Here is a 19,575-nt window from a genome sequence, read left to right as displayed (position 1 = left end):
AGGAATGCCATCCTAGTAGCACTGCATTCTCACAAACTTGCGCTGAGGTGGATCTGGGTGAGTAAATTATAATTACACTGTTCACTTCTCTGAAATCAGGCATTCCTTAATATCCTCCTATTTACACTTTCTGTTCAATAAATTCTGTCTGATACTACCCAAATAGTATAAAAAGAGAGTTTTTCACCAGACAGGGGACTCCAAATGCTTCATTACTCTCTGCTTCCCAAATAGTTTGTTCCAACACCAGAAGCTACAGATAAGAGAGCACTGTTTATCACGAACACAATAACTCAGTCATGGCTGCAAAGCACACAAGGGTGAGCACTGGTGTGCAGCAGCTTTTACATTTCTCCTGTGGGAAAATACCAGCGAAGAAGTACTGGCAGGCATCTGTTATTTTTAGTAAATAAAATGCCTGTTCTGAAGTTCATTCCCTAAATGTGACTAATGTAACTTGACTATAAGAAGCAAATTTTGTCCTTTTTTTTTCTCAGCTTCTCTGAAAGTTCCCGCTGTTCTTGGTGTTCCACAGAACCAAGATTAAAGGCAAAGGGGAGCTCAGGAAAAAGGGCAAACGAAAAAAGGAGCTGGGAACCAGAAACTCATTCATAGATGAGCATCTGGCCTTTATATATGCAATTTCCTTTTCATTGTTCATTAAAATATTCTAAAACCAATCATTAAAGAAATTACAAGTATTAAATCTTCCATTCTCCCATCAGTAATGTGCTTATTCCTCATAAACCTAATTTGCCCTTGATGTCTTTCTGGTGTTCATGTCTCTTAGAAAGGGGTGATAGAAGAAAAGAACAAGTAGTATTCTGATACTTGATTTATGGTCCAGGGCAGGAATTTATAAAAATCTCAAGGGCAATACTGCACTCCTCCTGCAATGGGCTGCTGTTATCTTTTTTAGAACATATTTGCCAAAGCATATCAGGGGTGCAGTGGTAGCCACTACAGAATTCAAAATAAATGCCATGGGAAGAGTTAAGGAATCCTCCTGAATTCTCAAAATAAAGGCAGGGTGAGGAAAACACCAGCCCTCAGGTTACTTTTCACTGTGAACAACCAAGCACATGTGTTGCAGTTCCCCAACAGCACTCAAGCCACCTACCATCTACCACACACAGGTTTTCAGTCCAACGCCACGTTTAGTTTGGTGTGGGCTCCAGCATTTGTTTTTTCTTACCTGGATACATTTCCTGAAATTTTGAAACAGTGGAGGAAAAGGGCACTGAGTTTCTTGGTATTTCTCACCCAGCTGCATTTGTGAAAAACTACTTTTGTAAAGTCTGCTTGAATTTCAACTAAGTGATACTAACTGCAAGGTGCTAACAGCATGACATTTTATATGACTGGTGTTAAAACATTTTCACTTCCAGCAGCTGAACCCATAGCAGGAGTTTATATTGCCCTATCCCCACAGTGTTTTGGGAGTGCCTGAGTATATCCTGTACAGCCAAGGATTTTAGTAGTATATGATTTAATAGTGGCTTAAAATAGTTCTCTAGCCCTGAAGAAAAATCACAAAGCTTGTATTATTTATTGAAAATGTCAGACTTTATGTGACTGAGAAATTGCAAGTACCATGAACTTCTCCTGCAGGGAGGTGGAGGGCAGGGATGTGATCAGCTCTCACGGCAGGGCTCCAAGGAAAGGGTTTGTTTCAGTCCTTTGTCCTGGCTGAAAGCCACGTCAGTGGCCAACATCTTTCCCATCCTGACAGCCTGGCTGGGTTATGTTTTAACAGACATGCATGTGAAGTGGGGGAGTGAGAGAGGGAAGAAGGCAGAGAGAAGGTCTGTGTTTTGGTGCTTATTAGCTTGAATTTTATTTATTTTAGCTGCCTGACATTTTCCCATGCTTCAGGGCAGTAGGTATTGACTCATATTTTCCTACTTACAGTTTTTCTACATGGGAAGCCTTGCTGTCCACTAACAACTGACTTCAGTACATTTCCCTTAGCAAAATTAACATTATCCAGCTGATGTGCGAACAGCACGATGCCTTTAAGCTGAGGCATGGGTGACAAGGACAGCAGACAAGGGCTTCTGCCAAGACCAGTCTCACCCCTCGTGATTGTTTTGCAGACCCAAGGGGCAGGCTCCCCACGTTCCTCACCCAGCCACACGATCAGCCGACCGATTCCCATGCCCATCAGGTCTGCCTCTGCCTGCTCCACCCCCACCCACGCGCCGCAGGACTCCCTGACCGGAGTGGGAGGAGATGTGCAGGAAGCCTTTGCACAGAGTAAGTCTCAGCAGTTGCTTGTCTGAGGTACTGGGAGACCGTTTGAAGGATTGTTATTTCTTGTGGTTTATGACTAAATGAACTCGAGGTTCTGAGCTGCGTGCAGTGAAGCAAAACAAAACAAAAAGCTGCAACAGTTGTGTTTAACCATTGAAAATAACATTGTCAGCCATCAGACTTGGCTGTCGAAGTGAGCAGGGAAGCAGAAACTGGACAATGATGCCAGTTCATAGGTTTTGTGGTAAGGGGGAATTTTGATGCAAGATGGCCAGACCAGTTATCAGTACTCTGTTAACCAGAATTACTGTTGACTTCAGCAAGGCATTGTCAATGTGTTTGGTTTAAAAGACTTCACTAGGAGTAGATGATACAATCACAGAATCAGTTCAGGGAGAAAGGGCTCTCTTAAGTCACCATGTCCTCCTGCTCCAAGAAAGCCAGCTTCAAAGTGAGACCAGGTCATTCAAGACTGTAGCCAGTTGAGTTCTGAATGGCTCCTGGCATGCACTTTCCACAGCCTCTGTTCCTGCATTTGACTACACTTACTGTGGGAATTTTTTGTCCTTGTGTCCGATTGGAATGTCCCTTAATGCACCTGTGGCTGTTGTCCCTTGTCCTTTTGCTCTGGTCCTCTGGGAAGGGGTCTGGCTAGACTAGACAGGAATCAAGCCTGGTAGTCCAGGCAAATCCTTTCCGTTTCCAGAAAACTGGCATAGGCTGCACAGTGTTCTTCATTCCACTTCCCACAATAAATATAAAATATTTTTAATTTCGAATGCCACAGATTAAATGTTTATATTCAATATGAAGGAAAATAAATAGTCTGTGTGATCTGAATAAAGAAATACTCCTTTTTCTAATCTGCTCTTTTCTAAAACATTTACATCACTGCAGTTATTTTTATTTTAATACATTTGCCCTGTTCCACTAGTACAAATGAAATGTAAGGGCAGCTCTGGAGTTCCTCTACTACATCAGAAGCACATTTGTTCCTAAGAGCCCAGTTCAGCCTTCTCATGCACCTTTCCTCTTGACTTTCATGGCTATTGTGTCTGTGTATCTTACAACAAGAATGAATCTGGAATGCAATTGAGAACTTTCTACTAAAGTGCTAGTCAATTCAGGTATTGAACATGTTTTACCAGGGCATAATTCCTAGTCCAAACATACCAGGTTGCTGGATATCTCATTTTCTGTGGCAAAAGAAACAAGCAAGATACCTTTTTCTTATTTCTACTATGAAAAAAATCAAGACAGTCAAAAACATGGACCACTAACCCCTGTGGACAATTTCTTCCAGAGTTAAGAGTAAGAGAAATAATGTAGTGGCCACAAGAAAATATCCATAAATTATACTAAGGGTGCCTCAGGCAAATGCACTTTAATTGTATAAATGTGTTCTGTTCAAGAGAAAAAGCAACATAAAAATGTAAGAAATCACATTTTAAAACTGCTGCATTTGATAAGTGTCTACCTTTATGTCATTATTTACCATATTCTCTGGATGGGAAGATCAAACCCAAAGAACTTGAAGCCAGCCCTTCTGCCACATCTTGACGTACGGCTTCGTGAGTGGAGGGCTGGGCTGAGTGGCTGCGGCTCCATCCTGTGCTGCACCAACAGAGATCTGCCTGGAAATACCTAATGCAGACAAGCCATGGTGAAAGCCCTGCTTCTTTTGTGCTTTCTTCCCCCCTCTTTTATAGCAAAAAGTTCAGAGATAGAAAATTAAGAAGGCTACAGAGAAGGAGTGGCTGTCTGAGTGTGTGTGTGTAAGAGAGATTACTTTACATTCCAGTAACCATAGAATCATAGAATCATCCTGGCTGGAAAAGGACCTTGAAGACCATCAAGTCCAACCATAACCTAAATCCCCCTACTATAACCTGATCTACCCATTCAGTGCTTAGATCACATTGTTAAGCACTATATCTGTATTTCTTTTAAACACTTCCTGGGATGGTGACTCCACCACCTCCCTGGGCAGCCTGTATATGTATATATTCAAAACACCTGCCTAGGATTTGGGGAATTTTTTTCAACTTATTGGTTTACATGCAGCTAGTTTTAAAGAATCTACAGCAGTCAAATCCTGCCTGTCTGGAAGATTAGAGATTCTATGGGGTATGTGGGATATTGATTATTCAGCTACAATAGGAGTTAGGTTTGGGATTTGAGGGAGCTAAGCACGTATTACCCACAGCCTAGGGAAGGAGTATTTCATGCAACTCACAAGAGCCTTTCATGATTGATGGCTAAGGGAATATCGCCAGGTTCAGCAGGGAAGCACTTCTAGATCCATTATTAGAAAGAGTTTAAAAGCAGCCTGGGGCTGTTTAGAGATGCAATAGTGCTTCTTTTATTAAAAAAAAAAAAAAAAGAAAGCGAGAGCAAGTAAATTACAGAATATACAAGAAAGTCCTTGAGCTACAGGAGAGGCTGAGAGGCAGCAAAAAAGAAAAATCCATATTGGTCTTGATGAGGTTAAGTGTGTTTCTTCAACATTTGCCATAATTATCTGGCAAATACCTGGCAATAGTGGTGTCATTGAACAGAGCTGTGGGAACTCATAGAAAACACTTAATTTCTTCCCTCCTCCCCCACAGACATTTTAAATGAGTTCATGCTGGATTTAATCTTTCTGCTGGTGTCACCAGACAAATGCAATCTTGATGGCAATGAATAATCTCCACATATCTGGCATTGTGATTAAATGAAGCGTGAGAGTAGGCTTCTGCTTTTGCATACAGCATAAGTAAATGAGGCCATTCTGCAGACAACTCTCCTGCACGTGTCACTCGTAAGGACTTTGATACCCTGAATCAAATGGCAGCTTTCAGCAAGGCTTAAACTGCTTTCAACAGGAAAACATATGTCTTGTGAAGAATATTAACACTGTGCTTTGTCTGTCTCTTGCTTCAGGTGCAAGACGGAACTTAAGAAATGATTTGCTGGTGGCAGCAGATTCAATCACCAACACCATGTCTTCTTTGGTAAAAGAACTAAATTCTGGTGAGTGAGGCTAATGAGAGCAGATAGTCACCACATTGACATTTGACATGTATTTGAAAAAATGGGAAGCAGGAAAATATAAACCAACAAGAAAGCAATGTAATATATCTTCAAAGCTTTTTATGCTTTTAGAAAAAAAAAAATCCTTGAATAATGTCTTCAGTTCTGAGAGCCATGGGCATAGAGGTGCAGCTGGATACAGTAAAAACTTTGAGAAGTTTCTTTGTGAGTCCATGGGGATTTTTGCTCTTTAGAAATTTCATTCAGTATAGAAAACACAGGACCTGATATAAAATGTAGTCTGTAGTATTTTCCTAAATATAACCTACGTAATAACCCAGACAAGCAAAAGCTTCACTGTTCCCTTGTGCCCTTGTGGCCAAGAAGGCCAATGGCATCCTGGGGTGCATTAGAAAGGGTGTAGTTAGTCGGTCAAGAGAGGTTCTCCTCCCCCTCTACTCTGCATTGGTGAGGCCACATCTGGAGTATTGTGTCCAGTTCTGGGCCCCTCAGTTCAAGAAGGACAGGGAACTGCTTGAGAGAGTCCAGTGCAGAGTGACAAAGGTGATTAAGGGAGTGGAACATCTCCCTGATGAGGAAAGGCTGAGGGAGCTGGGTCTCTTTAGCTTGGAGAAAAGGAGACTGAGGGGTGACCTCATCCATGTTTACAAATATGTAAGGGGTGAGTGTCAGGGAGATGGAGTTAGGCTTTTCTCAGTGATGTCCAGTGATAGGACAAGGGGTAATGGGTGCAAATTGGAGTGTAGGAGGTTCAAGGTGAATATCTGGAAAAACTTTTTTACTGTGAGAGTGACAGAGCACTGGAACAGGCTGCCCAGGGAGGTTGTGGAGTCTCCTTCACTGGAGACATTCAAAACCCACCTGGATGCGTTCCTGTGTGATGTGCTCTAGGTGACCCTTCTCTGGCAGGGGGGGTTGGACTAGATGATCTTTTGAGGTCACTTCCAACCCCTAGGATTCTATGATTCTATGATTCTCTTCCACCACAGTAAAAAAACTATAAGCTCTGAAGATACATGTAGAATAGTATACTGTTACTCACTCTGAGGAGGTGCCATTCCAAGTTGGAAAGGCAGAGAAAGGCTTAGAGAAATAAGCAAGTACACTTGTGAAAGTTAAATGGAACCGTGTGTCACCTTTTGCTTCACAGAAGTGGGCAGTGAGACAGAAAGCAATGTGGACTCAGAATTTGGACGGACTCATTTTGATGACCTCGTTCCATCCCCAACATCTGAGAAGGCTTTTCTCGCCCAGATCCACGCGCGGAAACCCGGGTACATCCACAGCGCCGCTGCCACCGGCTCCATCCGCAGCGACATGTGGGTACCTGCTCAATACCTGCTTCGTCTCACTCTTTTTCTGTTGAGAACAACGTGCAGCATGTTGTATTTTCCCTCCCTCTCAACTATTTGATTACCAAAAAAAAAATGCCTACATCCAAGTGAGGACAGCTTCATGGTAGATGGTAGTGAGCTCTGGAAACAATAAAGCTTAGATGACCCCAGGAGTGGGTGGTCTTGCATCCAGTCAGGTGCACTCGGGCAGCGTGGAGGCTGTGGGACAGCTGTGCTCCCTCATGCCCTGCAGTCCTGTCCCCTGTTTATCCAGACTGACTGGTCTGTTGGAGCCGACTAGAAAAAGATATTTTTTTTAAATGGAAAAGACAGAATGATTTTTATTGACCAACTCAAATGGATCAACAAACCAATTTATTTTTTGAACCTGTATATTCTTGTCAAAGACAATAAGCATCTTTCAAGTTGTTTTTCATTCAACCTCTTTGTATCAAGTTACTGAGAACTTTAGTTTCTTGTTGTCATAGGGCTGTACCCCAAAAATGCCTTCAGCATAGTATGCCCTGTGGTCTACTTCATCAAACCAGACCACTGAAGAGGGGAAACAGCAGAAGTGTTTTCCACTGCCAGGAAAATACTAGCCAATGGGACATTGGCTGGACTAGAATTATCCCACACTCCTCATAGCGTAAATAAGGGGAAGTTTTATTGACTCTCTTTATCATTCATCTGAGGAGGCTATTTATTAATAATTGTATTTAGGGTTACAGAAGATGGAGACCCCTATGTCAGAGCAGATGATGAAAACTATGAGAATGACTCGGTTCGCCAGCTGGAGAATGAACTGAAAATGGAGGAGTACCTGAAGCAGAAGCTGCAGGATGAGGCGTACCAGGTGGGAAAAGGACATGAGAAGCCCTTACATCTCCATAACTGAGAAACAATAATGTGCCATAGCTGTTCAGTGCCCTTCTTGACCTGTTCTGGGCCATGGGATGTGGCCTCTTCTCAGTTCCTAGAGCAGCCGTATTCCAAAAACTGCTGTTACTCTCTTCCACAGACACACATGCATCTAGTCTTTGTGCATTTCCAGGAAGACCACACTCAACAGTAGTACTTCAGCTTAACAGGGCATCAGGTGGGACAGAATGGCCTCTGAGTATGTTCTCTGCTGGTGCCTGCCAAGTCACTTAGACCTCATTCCCCTGTACTTCACAAGCTGGTTGGTGCTGTCAAGCTGAGTTCTTGCTATATTTAGATTATTTTTTTTTCTCTAGTAGCAAAAAACATTCATAATAGTTTCACAGGGGTGAACTGAAGCTCACCTGCAGTCTTTGTGGTATTGTCATTGTCAGAATCTGGAAGGAGAGGGAAGGATCTGAAATTAATTGTACCCCAGAGGACCAAGTATTCAACAAGCATCTAGTGTAGAGAAGCCTGGGGATTTGTCATTAAAAACCCTGAGAAAGTTTTGAAAGGGCATTTGTTTAGGAGTCTGGGTAAAGCACATTTGTCAGGGGGAGCTGGAATTCTGTAGATATCCTGTCTTGTCTGTGTAACTGCCTGCACTTCTACCTTGTGTAATGGACTATCACCAGTTTTTAAGTTATTCTGACTTGAATCATCCTAATATAATATTCATTGCTTCTTATAATGTTGGTATTAATGTCAATAGGAGGGCACACCCAGTTTGGTTATTTGGGAGCAGAGCTGAAGCAAGCAAAAATCACTATTTTCCAACATGGTGATCAATGAAAATTTGAAACTCATCACTACAGGATATAACAGAGACCAAAAGTATAAATGGGCTAATAAAAAGGATTAAGCAGGTACTGTATGGAAATGAGGTTCAAAAGCACCTTCTTGGCAGGAATTCTTTAAACTGCTGCTTGCTGAGAGCTGATGAATTCTAGCCTTCTTTACAGGTAGTTTTTATCTAGTACCCACTTCCAGTCACTTTGGAGAAAACAATCTGGGACTGACAGACTCGTGATCTAATGAAGACTGACTGCTCTTTTAGTCTTCTTTTCTGTAAAGCTGCTAGGCCAAGTTAGTCTTGTAAAAGGTCATCAACTCATATTGAAATTGCAGGTAGTTTTGAGGTTGATGTGAACATTTGTTGTTGCATTTATTGTTTATGTAGGTCTGCTACGTGTCCATGGTAGCCTGCCAAAAGTAATTTCATTGCAAAGGTCTTTAAGGACATGACAACAGGAGCAGAATTGTTCTAGACTATCTACTAAGGCAACAGTAGGTGACATGGGCTTTTTGGTCATTTTTTTATTTACAGTAGGAAGTGGCAAAAATGACAGCCTTTGCTTCGGAACAGAATGAGCAGCTACAGGTGATGTAATGGAAAATAATTGTCAGTTATAAAGACATAATACCTCAGAGGTCCCAGTTGTCAAGACTCAAAAAATAAATCTTGTTATTGCTGGTAAAAATTCCACTTTCTCCAGAAAGAATGATGGACCATTCTGACTGTATTTTGATTATAATATGGAAGCGCAGTATATGGCAACAGTGTCACGTGAGTTTCACAAGTGACAAGGAGACTTTGTACATGCACAAACTTGAGTATGCATGTGCACTGCAAAATAAAGGCATTTGTTGTGTAGTAGAAGTTACACATGTCCCTCTCTAGAACTGAGTGTTCCTCTTGCTGAAGTCAAAATAGAGCTTTTCTACTCTATTTCAACAACATTCCCAGAACAGGAGGGAATCTCCCTGTAGATGTCAGAATAAAACTCCTTTTGAATTTAAGTCAGCCAACACTACACCCAGGTGAACTTTCTTCCCTATTGTTTTACACAATTTGTTTCCACTGGGGAAAACAAACAAACAAACAACAAAAAATGCTTCTTTCTTTCAAAAACCTGTTCACTGAGGGAACAGAAAGTCCTCATTCTAGACAAGTTGTGTTTAATAGCAGTTTTTCAAGAGCATTTTTGTGATGTACTTTACTGTCTGTGAGATTGTCGACTCCTATCAGGCAATGATTTGACAATAGTGACTTGTAGGAAGAAACTATTTGTAGTTGATGACCACAGATCCAAAGCATGTAATTTGTGATAAGTCCTTCCTAGCACAGCTAATGGCCTTTCAATTAGGGAACTGGTTTAAAGCAAGCAAGAATGGGTATTACCCATTCCAGGACCTCCTGGAAGATGAGGAGGTGGTTGGATAGTGTTATGTGTTGGTCCTGAGACATGTGCTTTGGCTTTGACTCATTCTCTGCACTTTGCTGTTAATTCGTGGTATTTTGCTATTTGATGCCTTTTTCTATAAGTATCACTGAGTAGTCTATAAAGATAAAGACACAACATCCTTTTTACTTGCCAAAACAAAGGAAAATTGGGAGACTTCAGGTTAGGGTATACTTTTGACCAGTGGCCAGGTCAAATATTCTCATTTTGCATGCAACCATTGGAATTTATTACCAGCTCTTCTACTACTTTTACTCACAAATACACTGCATTCAACTGTGTAGCCACGCAAAGCTGGTGGCTGTAGCTACTGTAATGCAATTGTCAGCTGAAAAAATCTGTGAGGAGGAACTCCTACTGAGGTGACAGAATGGTAACCTCAGTAAAAATATGGTAACCATTTTTATGCTATTAAATATCTCCCTTGGTGTAAAAGCAACTCACTTAGAAAAATGTGTAGTTGTAGTGTGGCATGGAAGAGGGTTGATCAAAACCCACTATTGTTACTTCGTGTCACCTTGTCTCTGAGCAAGATTTTCAAACTAGGCTCTAAATTAGTGTTAAAGTATGCACAGAAAACCCAAGGTACACAAGGAAATCTGGGACAGGGAACCTTAAAGGAGACTTCTTTCTCTCTCTTTTTTTGAAGCATGTTGTAAATAACAAATATCTGTACCAGAATAAAACACATTTAGTGCACAAGTATAAATGCTAACAATGCTTGTCCTCCCACATCTGCTACCAGTTGTGTTCTTGTTGCAGTTTTTTTCTGGATGTGTTGTGTAAGACAATTTTTGTTGAGTTTATTTTCTGGATCCTTAGTTTCTCCCTTTACTTCTAGGCTTGTGCATGGCTTTCTTCAGAATAATACACTGCCTGGCTGCTCACTGGCTTAATTTGTCATCTTCTTGTTTTCTATCCTTTGTTATCTACAGGTCAGTTTGCAAAGTTGAGTGCAATATCCTTCTCTCTCCTCTCAAGTAAGTATCGTTATGATTTAGAAGAATGTTTAGATTGAATCCTCACAATGTCTCTTTCAGCAGCAATGCCCCTTGTGCTGCCCAAGTGTTTCTAAATAATTTCTAATAATTTGTTTGAAATATGCTCCTAGTCCTGAGGATTCCTGTTAAGCCACCATCCTTTTTATCTTCTTCCTTTGTTGACCATAAGAGCGAGGACATGGGCTTGTCATCCTTGGGCATGATGATAAATATATTAACCAGTACAGAGAAACCTTATCCAGAAGATAAGGAATCAGATCACATTTCAGGAGACCCAAGTTTAATTCCAAGCAACCCTTTTGCCTTCCCAGGATAACTGAAATAAATAATTTCTGGTGAGACCACAGTATCTACTCTCATGTGTGAAAGAGAAGTTAGGCAAACACTGAAGAAAGCAGACCACCAGCTGCTTGACCATAGAGGTGTCCTCAGATGTGTTGTCAAAGTTTAAAATGCCCTAATCCAAAGTGCCAGGTATTGAGTTACTAGCTAGAGTCTGGCAATTCAGAGATAAGACAAGAAGGTCTATAAATTCCCCGCTGGCCCATATTCAGGTCATGTCCCTCACACGTGCCAACCTCACAGTTGCAGCACTGAATCTAATGCCAAGTTCAGCAACTGTGTTTTTATTCAGGAACACAGACCATCTATTTTTATGAAGTAGCCACTTATTCTGAACATTTGCCCAGGAAGCAGGAGACCACACGTTACCTTCTCGCTTCATCTGAAGCTGTGGGCTCTGCATGTGTAACTTCCTGGGAGAGTGCAGTGCCCTGCTGTGAAGGTGGCCATGAGACAATGTTGTACATCCTACTGCAACACTGAACTATGGGATTACAAGGCCAGAAAGGGAGAAGAAATCAAAATTGGGTCTCACTCTGGTATGCAAACCGAGTGTCCTGGTTTGAGCCAGGATGAAGCTTCCTCACGGCCACAACTAAGTGCAATGAGAGCTCAACTGCCACATGGGCCCTTCATGTTGGGAGCAGCTTCATGTTCAGATAAGCAAAACCAGTGAACTAACCTGTGGCGGCTTTAGCAGGGATTCATGCTGCTAGCTTTTGTAAGCTGTATTTCATGCTAGATCTCCTTATTTTTATGGCAAAATTTGACCCTGATTTAAGGGGTTTGCAACTTCTGGTAACAGTAGATTTTGAATGTTAAATGTGGGCCTTGTGAAAGCAGCTGCCAGTCTTCAGTGTAAAAAGCTGTTAGGTATTTCTGAAGCATCTGTCTCAGTGTCTCTAGCAGCTAAAGCAGAATAAATGGATGTGAAAAGCAAATAAACAGCAATACCCAGAGTACTATAAACGCCAAATAACTGCTCATAAAAGTTCTCCTAACATGCCCCTCAGGTTACATTCATTTTCTCAGTAGCGTTGTTAAAAACATGAGCCATGTAGAGTTTCCTAAACACTGGCAGCCAGAAAAACAAGTTCTCTTCTTCTGTTTTGTTGCTGTTGTCAGTTATAGACTTTTGCTTTTAAATAGTATTATTCAATCGATGGTACAAATACAGTCAGTTTAAATTGCCTAAAGGGCCAGATGAGGTAGAAAGCAAATAGTCTTTCTTCTCTTGCAACTGTATTACATTTGTGCTTATTTTTTAAAAGATAGGAAATATAGAATCAGTTTATTATAGCTTCTATGAGTGATATTGCCTCTGATGGCAGGCCACAGAGTTTTGTTCATTTCCTCATTCATCAGTCATAGACAAGTGCTGTTGATGTCATTTGGTGAAGGCTTTTTGCATTCTATTTGCATTTGCATTTTCAAAAGAGCTATGTACAATTCTCCAGAATTTATTTTGAAATAACATCTAGTATAATAAATTCCCAAGAGACCAAGTGGTTCCAGTAATATATAAAAACATAACCATGTTCTCAGTTTACTTTTTATATGAAATGTACTTTAATACCACTTGTTTTATTTCTATAGAGCAACAGAGTGGATTTGAGCTTGTTTTCAGCAGGTTCGAGGCAGATCTTGAAATTACATCAATGTGCAACTTCGATGTCATTTTGCCTTCATCCCCCTGATAGCAGTTGCTTTTTGGCCAAGGATGGCCAGTGGAGGCAGAAAGCCCCTATCCCTGAAAGTGGTTTAAAAGTTGTCATTTTCAACTATGACCTATCAACTTCTGCAGTGGACATGCTCCCACGAGACCGACAGTTTCCTAGATTTTCTAAAGCAAAGGAGGTGTGAAAATCCAATAAAAATCAAACCTAAACCATCCTCTTGAGAGGGAGCAGAGGGAGGAGTGCTTATTAGAGGTTTTGTTATCTGCTTTTTAACTGTGACACTTTTTCTCTGTGTTGACAAAAACATGTAATAAATTAAGATGAAGGCTCAGTTCCATTCCCACTCCAAACCCTTTCACTTGGCTCTAAGCCATATTGCACAAATTGTGGTGTACAGGACTTTGGGTGGCCAGGGGTGATATTTTTCCATTGCAAAGGCAACTGAAAAGTTTGTATTGAAATGGGTGGAAAATGTTCAAACACAGAAACCCCAAGCCTCTTCAACTTTTTTTATATTAATGCATTGTTAAATTGTTATTTATTCACAGAATTATCATGGTTGGAAAAGATCACCTGATCCAACTTCCCACCCAGGGGTGGGGAAAGGGAACAACACAACCCACCCAAACAACAACATCAAAAAAGTGCCCCACAACCACACACCCCCCAAACCAACAGCACACAACCCACAAAAAACCCACCATGCCCACTAGAGTGTGCCCTGAAGTGCCACATCTGCACGTTTCTTTGAATACCTCCAGAACTGATGATTCCACCACTTGGCTGGTCAGCCTGTTCCAGTGCCTGAAGGGCACAGGTGGTTTGTGCAAGTGCTGTGAAGACACAGCTGCCCTGCATCTCTGTTGGTTTATTTTTCTTCTTCTGGGAAGGAAATAACATTTTAGAGCTAGCATGCATTTCACTGCTCACTGACATTTTCAGCCCTTTGCAACATGGACCTGGCCATTTAACATTTGAGAAAGATGGGACACAGGATCCATAGCCCAGGGTCCAAGTCAGGTTACTAACCCACAGGTAATGGTTGTCTGGCTTTCAGATTTGCTACACCCACTGCCTGAGGTCACCTTTACCAGCCATGCTACATCCTCCCTTTCCTTTGTCTGTAGGATCCCAAACTGCTACTCAGATTTGACCGGCTGCCTTTAAACCTCGTGCACCATGTTTCATTCCTAGTGTGGGATTCGTGCTCAAGAGATCACAGTGGTGTGTGTGCATGGATTGATAGGGCTCTCAGAAGGTCATCTGGTCCACTCTCCTGCCTGATACAGGTCTAGCTCCAGCACTAGACCATGTCAGCCATGGCTTTGCCTAGCAAAGACTTGAAAACCTCCACGGATGGAGGTTTCACCAGCTCTGTGGGCATCATCCTCTAGTGAAGTGCCACCATGCTCATGTTTTTTGAGTTTTTTTCCCCTTCGTGTCCAGCCCAAACTTCCCAAAATACATATTGCATTTTTTGTCCTTTTTGTGTTCACCAGCACTAGAAAGATTTTGGCTTTGTTGTCCTTGTAACTACCTCTCAAATAGCTGCTACCCGATGCTTCCTTGCCACCTCAGCCCCAGCCCCAACAAACCCGGTTTCTTCAGCCTCTTCCTCCTACGTCTTGGATGCAGTGGTGAAGCAGCAGTGTACAGGCACTGGATGAAGTGCTCACATCCTTAAGTCGTGCTCTGTCAGCACAACCCAATGATTCACTATGTCTTTTTGGTATTTTCTGAACAAATATATAGAAAACAGCATTATGAGGACCATTCCATTTGAAAACAACAGCAGGCTGATAGCACAGTAATTTTCAGAAATGTCTGCTACATTCATGCAGCTATATTTCAGGTTTCCTCTCTATTTTTCTCCTTAAGTCCTCCCCTTTTTAGCATGTAGGCGTAAAAAAGCTGTAGAAGAACTGGGACTGAGAAGAAGCAGCTTTGGTTTTGTGAATTTAATTCTAAAATTACACAAGTGGTAGGGATGGTTTTTGAAAATCGCTGAATGATAAGTAACACAAAAGAACCTGTTGGATTAAGTTACAAAAAAGGTCAAGAAACAGTTTTATAACATGACAAATCATATGAGTCTTAACTTAGAATTAATTATGACATTTCCAGAATGCTGCAATGAATTTGGAGCTCTGAGGCTCATTAATACTCATTATTTCTTTTATAAAAATCTCCCTGTCCCAGTGCTGGCTGTGGAACAGAGAGAAGCCTTGAGAGAATTTAGAATAACACTCTGCACTCTGCTGAAGAGAAGTAATTTATCCAGAAAATTTGAAACAAACCCAAATACTTACAGTACTATCAATGCATCTGAATGCCTCCAGTGGTTCACAAGCCACTCATACTTTGCTCTTGTGGTTTATAATGATACCATCAAGAAATATGAGATGTACCTATATTTACATAACTACAGTTGATTCACTACAAATCAGTTGCAGGCAGCTGAGAACTGACCTCTTCCATGCCTTTCATGTGCATTTTTGGCTGATCTGTGAAGAGCACAATGTTACTTTACCAAGATTTCCAAATTATTTTGCAGATTTAAGTGGTGTAGATGCATGTCCAATTTTTTTTAAAATACTTGTTTAAAATGTACCTCAAAAAATTTTCATTAACCTCTCATTAGACGTGCAATGCAGGTTTCCACTCCATTTATCAACAAAATGTTAATGTTAGCTTTTTTGTAACTGCCTGATACAAGGAGATACTAAATTAAGACCATGACAGCATTTGGCATGCTTAGCTATTAAGGAATCAGATGGAAGCAGTTGTGTTTGAATAATTAATACAATCAAATTATGTCAGGAAGGAGAAGAAGCAAGCTAAACTACCTGACCTTTCTTCATTCATCAGCTTTAATTTAACTCTTTTTTGCTGAGATAATTTGCATTTTATCTCTCATCTTACAGATGAACTTTATGCCTGAAATTAGTAGAAAAGAATTAATGTCGGTAGGATTTGGTCTTTTATGCCATTATTATCAGATCTTATACAATCCAAATTGGTTTCTGTCTGAAGTAGTACAAGAGAAAAAAATGAACTCCTTAATTTGGAAAGGGTCAAGTGTGTAAATAGTGCCTTTATAATAAATATGCAAAAAGCAGAAGTTTGCGACATTACCTGACTCTAGTTTTAAGAAAGAGCAGCAGTCATCTGTGAAGCATATTCTACTAATGGCTAAAACTTTGATGCCTCTGATACAGGAATTTCAGATACTGATGCTTTAGGATATGGAGGAATACCAAGGAGAAACTAGTGCACCAGGGTATTAGGCTGTTTATGAGCTATAGCACCCAGAATGATACCTTTAACTGACTACATTTATATTTAGACACAGTAAAACATACCCAGCCACGTAAATCAAGGGTGAGACATTTACACGTGAGGGGAGGGTTATGAGAGTGAGTGACTCTCAACTGAGTGGCTGAGCACGGTGCCCAAGGGGAATAATCCATGGGTTTGCTACCAATATTCTTATTTATAGTGCAACCTGGAAGGGTAAAATGGAAGGGAAGATGGGAACATCTGCAAATCGGTGTCAGTGCAGACTGAGTTACCCCAGGGTCCTACAGCAGAGCAGGCAACAGGCTTCTTACCCATTGTACAAAGAGTTTCCCACATGCCCTATAAGTTTCTGTTTAGAGCTCAAATTCCTATGGCTCACCTTGGAAGAATGGCTTTTTCACTTTTTTAACTTTTCCGGGAATAACCACAGGAAGTGGCCAACCCCTCTTTTTTTCTCTCTCAATGAAACAGTAGGCAGAGGCTTTATTTGTTCTGCCCGTGTGGAGCAGCATCATCTTAAACCAGCACTCCTTAAAAACCTTCCCTAAACATTTCTCAACAGGCAAGCTGCAGTCAGACAGACAACGAGAGCTACGTAAGAACTGATGATGAGGAGAGCTGCTTTCGGACAGACGACGAAGAAAACTCAGCTGCAAATTTGACAGAAGAGTGGAACCAAGAGGTGCAGCATCTCTTGACAAAAAAAACCCCATAACTACGTTCTGAGGACTGTAGCACAGTACTTTTGTTCTAAGAGTTGTAGTTTGTAGATGTGTGTTTTTGACAAGACCTTTGTTTAAAGCTAACTTATATTAGCTACATCTTCTGTAACATGGCTCATTACCAGTGAAGAAAACAGACTGACACACCTACTGCTGTTACAAAGAAGGGCAGTATTAATAACTCACGTAAACCCTTTGCACATGATATTGAACCTGTTCAGTTTACAATGAGAATACTGTTTATAGCTAGAAATTTGATTTATGAATACTTTGAGATTTTATTAGATCAGTTTACTATACACTGTACATTTTTTCCACAGAGGAAAAAAAAATGCTACAATTATGCATTTAACACTGAATGATTATACTCCTGAGTGTATATATCTAGTAGCCCAAAAAACAACATACCAGACTATATTTGAAAATCATTTCCATCTTAAACCAGCACTCCTTAAAAACCTTCCCTAAACATTTCTCAACAGGCAAGCTGCAGTCAGACAGACAACGAGAGCTACGTAAGAACTGATGATGAGGAGAGCTGCTTTCGGACAGACGACGAAGAAAACTCAGCTGCAAATTTGACAGAAGAGTGGAACCAAGAGGTGCAGCATCTCTTGACAAAAAAAACCCCATAACTACGTTCTGAGGACTGTAGCACAGTACTTTTGTTCTAAGAGTTGTAGTTTGTAGATGTGTGTTTTTGACAAGACCTTTGTTTAAAGCTAACTTATATTAGCTACATCTTCTGTAACATGGCTCATTACCAGTGAAGAAAACAGACTGACACACCTACTGCTGTTACAAAGAAGGGCAGTATTAATAACTCACGTAAACCCTTTGCACATGATATTGAACCTGTTCAGTTTACAATGAGAATACTGTTTATAGCTAGAAATTTGATTTATGAATACTTTGAGATTTTATTAGATCAGTTTACTATACACTGTACATTTTTTCCACAGAGGAAAAAAAAATGCTACAATTATGCATTTAACACTGAATGATTATACTCCTGAGTGTATATATCTAGTAGCCCAAAAAACAACATACCAGACTATATTTGAAAATCATTTCCAAGTCTTTAAATTAAGACTTACTAAAATAATAATAATATAATTATTAATAATAATAAAATTATCTAATTTTAGGGCTAACGTGTAACTTAGGAATGTTTCTTTCAAAATAATCTAACAAATCAGCCATAGAAGTTAGTGTAAATATTTTTTTTCCAAATAGATATCATAGACAAAAGGTGACATTCAAATGATATAGAATCTAGTTTTTAAATCAGCACAGATCTTCTTAAAACTGTGAACTATGTTTTGAAATACTCGTTGCTAAAGCTGTTTATAAACCACAGGTGCCATAAGATCCCTGAACTGACTGATGTTACGTATAATCCTCCATGGTATCGTTTCATTGATGTTTTAGCTTGAGTAAGCATGTGTTCCACAAACTGGCTCTTTCCATCTCTCTGCCCCTTCTCCTCCCCCGTCCCCATGACGTTACTTTCGAGGCCTTCAGCTTTAAATGTACAGGCTTAAAGTGCGCTTGCAACTGTTCTCTTTTGATTTCTGAATGTGTATTGCCTTAGCCAGCCACCAGATGTTCTGCATGCACTCTTGGAAACGTGTAGTGAGACTCTTTCGGAGCTGGATGGAGAAAAAGCTGTCGGTGAAAAGCACAAGAGAAACAGTGGGTTTCTTCGAAAGGACAGGCATACAGCACCAGAATTGGAGTTTTGTCTGGTTTAGTATTTTTCGAGCATAGAGGCATTTCAGGAGAAAGGGGACTTACCTGGTCATGTCGGATTAGGCAGTGAGACTGCAGCTAAATCGTGTTTTGCTCGGCTGTGGCTACAAACCTGCAGGTAACTCCTGAGCAGGGATTGACACAAACCAGCTGGAATGTCCTCCCCACAGCTTGGAAAACTAAAGCTGACACCTGTGTGGCACGTAGCACTGCCATGCAGAGAAATCAGAGCCAGCGCAGGAGCAGCCAGACCAGAAGCTGGGCAGCAGCACCGTGCAGGGTTCTCTCCTGAGTAGCACAGTGTGTTAGCTTGGGACGACTTCTGTGCTGATGTCATTCGACTGCCCCAATACAGTATTGCAGCTTCCAGTATCTGGCTGACCTGAAGTGACACTAACAGCCCTGAAAACAGAAGCATTTCATACAGACATTTCACACCAGCACAGTTTGCCTACAGCAAGTGGTGAGTTAGTTACCCATCTAAAGCAGGCTAACATGGTTTGTCTGTCCTTGCTCTCATGGTGACGTGGATGTGCGCTGCTGTATCTATGTGAGGTTGCTGTGTGGCTCGACCCAGTAAGTTTACTTGTTTGCATGCACTCTCTGGGCTCATGGCTGTTCCCCTGGGCACTGTGTTAGAGGATGAGTATCTGTATGAAAGAGCTGCTGCCATTTTTCGCTTTCATATTGTACTATTGCGTATGCAGATCTCCTGTCCGCATCTCCTCGCATATCTGGGCTTGGTCTGAGACATCCAAATGCATCCAAAGGCATCCAGATATCTTCATGTGAGCTTTTCACTTTTGCAATCACTGGTCTTTGCTCCTGAGGTATGTGCCATCCTGGCAAGGCAGGCACCATATCCTCCCATGCCCCCTCCTCCAACCTCCTCTCAGGAATGGGTGAGCCTCCACTAGTGCCTAGCACTCCATGTGTAATGCTACTCCAGAGAAGCTGTCAATCTTGCTGTCAGCTCAGGATTCCAGGCA

The 19,575-nt window shown here is 41.1% G+C and overlaps 1 protein-coding gene across 1 annotated transcript in view; it reads left to right on the top strand.

The window, feature by feature from the left end:
• Positions 1-17,047, top strand: part of DTNA (dystrobrevin, alpha) — a 95,284-nt gene extending 78,237 nt beyond the window's left edge. The window contains 6 exon segments of the mRNA XM_010006818.1: positions 2,097-2,256; positions 5,179-5,268; positions 6,440-6,608; positions 7,347-7,479; positions 10,726-10,770; positions 16,675-17,047. Of these exon segments, the coding sequence (XP_010005120.1) occupies positions 2,097-2,256; positions 5,179-5,268; positions 6,440-6,608; positions 7,347-7,479; positions 10,726-10,743 (570 nt within the window). The 3' untranslated portion in view covers positions 10,744-10,770; positions 16,675-17,047.
• The last annotated feature ends 2,528 nt before the right edge of the window (positions 17,048-19,575 follow it).

Source organism: Chaetura pelagica, unplaced genomic scaffold, assembly GCF_000747805.2.
Source record: "Chaetura pelagica isolate M959 unplaced genomic scaffold, ChaPel_1.0 scaffold109, whole genome shotgun sequence".
NCBI classification, from domain to species: Eukaryota; Metazoa; Chordata; class Aves; order Apodiformes; family Apodidae; genus Chaetura; species Chaetura pelagica.
The sequence above is the reverse complement of the archived record's forward strand: the minus strand, read 5'-3'. Positions and strand labels throughout refer to the sequence as shown.